The 2,665-nt window shown below is 39.7% G+C and overlaps 1 protein-coding gene across 1 annotated transcript; it reads right to left on the reverse strand.

Annotated features, from left to right (window-relative positions):
* Positions 1 to 248: 248 nt before the first annotated feature.
* Positions 249 to 1,409, reverse strand: LOC119484957 (4-galactosyl-N-acetylglucosaminide 3-alpha-L-fucosyltransferase 9-like). Its single transcript, XM_037764150.1, has one exon. It carries the CDS (start codon positions 1,407 to 1,409, stop codon positions 249 to 251), a length of 1,161 nt encoding a protein of 386 aa, XP_037620078.1.
* Between the last annotated feature and the right edge of the window lie 1,256 nt (positions 1,410 to 2,665).

The following is a 2,665-nucleotide window of genomic DNA, read 5'->3' on the forward strand; positions in this document are numbered from 1 at the left end:
AAACCTCAGATAACCTTTTCATCACAGTGTTCAAAGACCTTCTACTGTGCCCCTTACAAAATATAATATTGTCTTCCTTTTATAAGGATATATGTGAAACTACAAACCACAGAATCCAAGATTATTATCCCTACAGACTTTCTGTAACTTCTTAGAAATGTGACAGTTGAGTGCATTATGACACCTTCAGCAAAGAAGTGAATTAAAGACACAATATGTAGAATTTCGATGTGAGTGATGACAACATGTTAACCCCAGAACCATTTGTTAAGATCATGAACAGCTTGGTACTCCTTGTGGTTTTGTAAGTATTTACAAGTTTTGCAAGAATGTTCAATTCCAAACTTAGAAAATTTAACTTTATACCTGCTTGTATATCTAAAGTATCTCATGTACTCTGTATGATTTTGGTCAAGGTAAAGTAGCCACTCTGCCAGCTCCTTTGGAGTGGAAAAGTCATCGACATGAATGAAAGAATCAGGTGGGATATATTCCTCATAATTTTGTCTTTGAGGGCCCAGAGCTACTGGTACAGTTCCAAACATCATAGGTTTGTATACCTTCTCTGTGATGTAGTCTTTGTAGATAGAGTTTTCAAAGGAGAGGTAGAATTTACAACTAGAAACTATCTCTTTATAGCCTTCGATACTTGGACGATGGCCAAAGGCTCCTCCATAAGTATGAATGTTGATGTGTTTCTTCAGTTCATTGTAGAACTGAACTCTCTTTAACTTCGGGGTCCATCTGCTCACAATCCAACATACCAACTTGTCCTTTGCTGGCAATTTGAAACTTTTATCTTGCGATGTCACTGGCACCAGAGACCCATAAGGCACTGGAATATTTGAATCTGGGCGATAATTGCATGTTAAGTTGAATACGTCATTAAGTTTAGGGAATTGAGTTATGATTGCAGGTGGCTCCATATTAAACCACACCCATTTCTGAAAATAGGGACGCGGTTCTGTCGGCATGGGTCCTAGATCAATGTGGTGGATGAGAACCCCGTGGGCCTTAGGGTAAAGTGTCTTGTCAGCTGTCAAGCGGCATTTTTCGATATTGAAAATACTGCAGTTCATAGTATGTTTGTGGCCAAATGGCCACATCCAGATCAATACTATAGTGTCGGGCTCAGCGTCTACTGCTGCTGCCTGGATCTTCTTGGTGTCGCTGGGTTGTGGGTTAATGTGCATCTCTGTAGAACTGTTGTTGTTTGGGTCCTGGGTCTGTTCTCTCTCTCCACACAGCAATATAGGACAGAATTGATGGCCTTTCTCCATGTAAATGCCAAACTTGGGGTCTTTGAAGTCATGCTTATATGTGAAGAGAATGCAAAGAAAGCCAAACACCAGTAGACTGCTGAAGAGAAATGTGCGCTGGGAAGTCAACTGGCAGGCTGAGCAGGACATGGCTTCACCTTCGGAGAGAGAATAGATCCATTGATTGTAGACATGACATTTGACTGGACAATGCATTGAGTTGTCTGATTGTAAGCTAGCTATATTATAGGTTGTTCTGAATACCTAAATACACAAAGAGCCCCCTGGTGATGTTATTGGACATTCTTCTTTACTTCTTTTACAGTATTACCACGGATGGAGAAGACTGATGTGTAACAAAGCCTCGTTATTTGACGTAAACCTGTCCAGCCTCCTTAGGAATGAGAACAAGCTGGTAACCCAACATTTGGCGGAGGTTTGGAAAGGCCCAAACAACCCAGTCCCCCCTCCCGAGGCCCTCAGACTGGTTCATCTGGCCCCACCATTTGAGAATATTTTTCATTTTCTGGCACCCAAAAAAGTTACATTACCAGTACATTTATAGAGTGAAATACATGTTTGAAAAGTGTTTATGATGTATCATATTTCTCTATATAGGTTGTTCTGTTTACCTTAATACACAAAGAGCCACCTGGTGATCTTATAGCACATTTTTCTTTACTTCTTTTATGATAATATATCTTATTACTATCTCCCACAGAGGAGGTCTCATTTGCAAGCTGTTGCCCCCACATACATACAGTACATACATACATACACCCTACCCCACCGCACTCTCACCCACACTCTTTTCGCTGTTTAAGCTACGTCACCACACCCCCAGCACACTTTCTCTGAGCGTTTATTATGGATTTACATTGTAGTTAATGGAAAGCCCCAGTATTTGACGCCGTGGGAATGAGAACGAACTGGTAATCCAACACTGGGCAGAGGTTTCGAAGGGGCCCAACAACCCACTCCCCCCCTCCGAGGCCTTTAGACTGGTTCATCCGGCCCCACCACTGACATCAGAGCACACGTACTCCTTCTTCTGTAAAGGTATTTTTATATATATACTTATACGAAGGTACTTTATTGGATCATGTGCACAGTTTAAGGACCTTTTAAGGCATAAAAACTCTTAAATAGTTCTTCGATTTTCATTGAAATGTCAGTGATGGGATTACATTGTAAAAACTGTGTAGATTTTATTCTATTACATATACTTATTATTATACAGATAATAAAACGTCTCTTTGAACATTCACAAACTAAACTGATCACTCTTAAAAAATGTCCAAATGTCCTGAAAATGAAGCTGAGACAATTTAAATTTGATTTAAAATTGAATTTCTATTAAACAGAATAATCAAATAAAAGCAGTTTCAGGTACAAATAAAGATTAA

Source organism: Sebastes umbrosus, chromosome 3 (assembly GCF_015220745.1).
Source record: "Sebastes umbrosus isolate fSebUmb1 chromosome 3, fSebUmb1.pri, whole genome shotgun sequence".
Lineage (NCBI taxonomy): Eukaryota > Metazoa > Chordata > Actinopteri > Perciformes > Sebastidae > Sebastes > Sebastes umbrosus.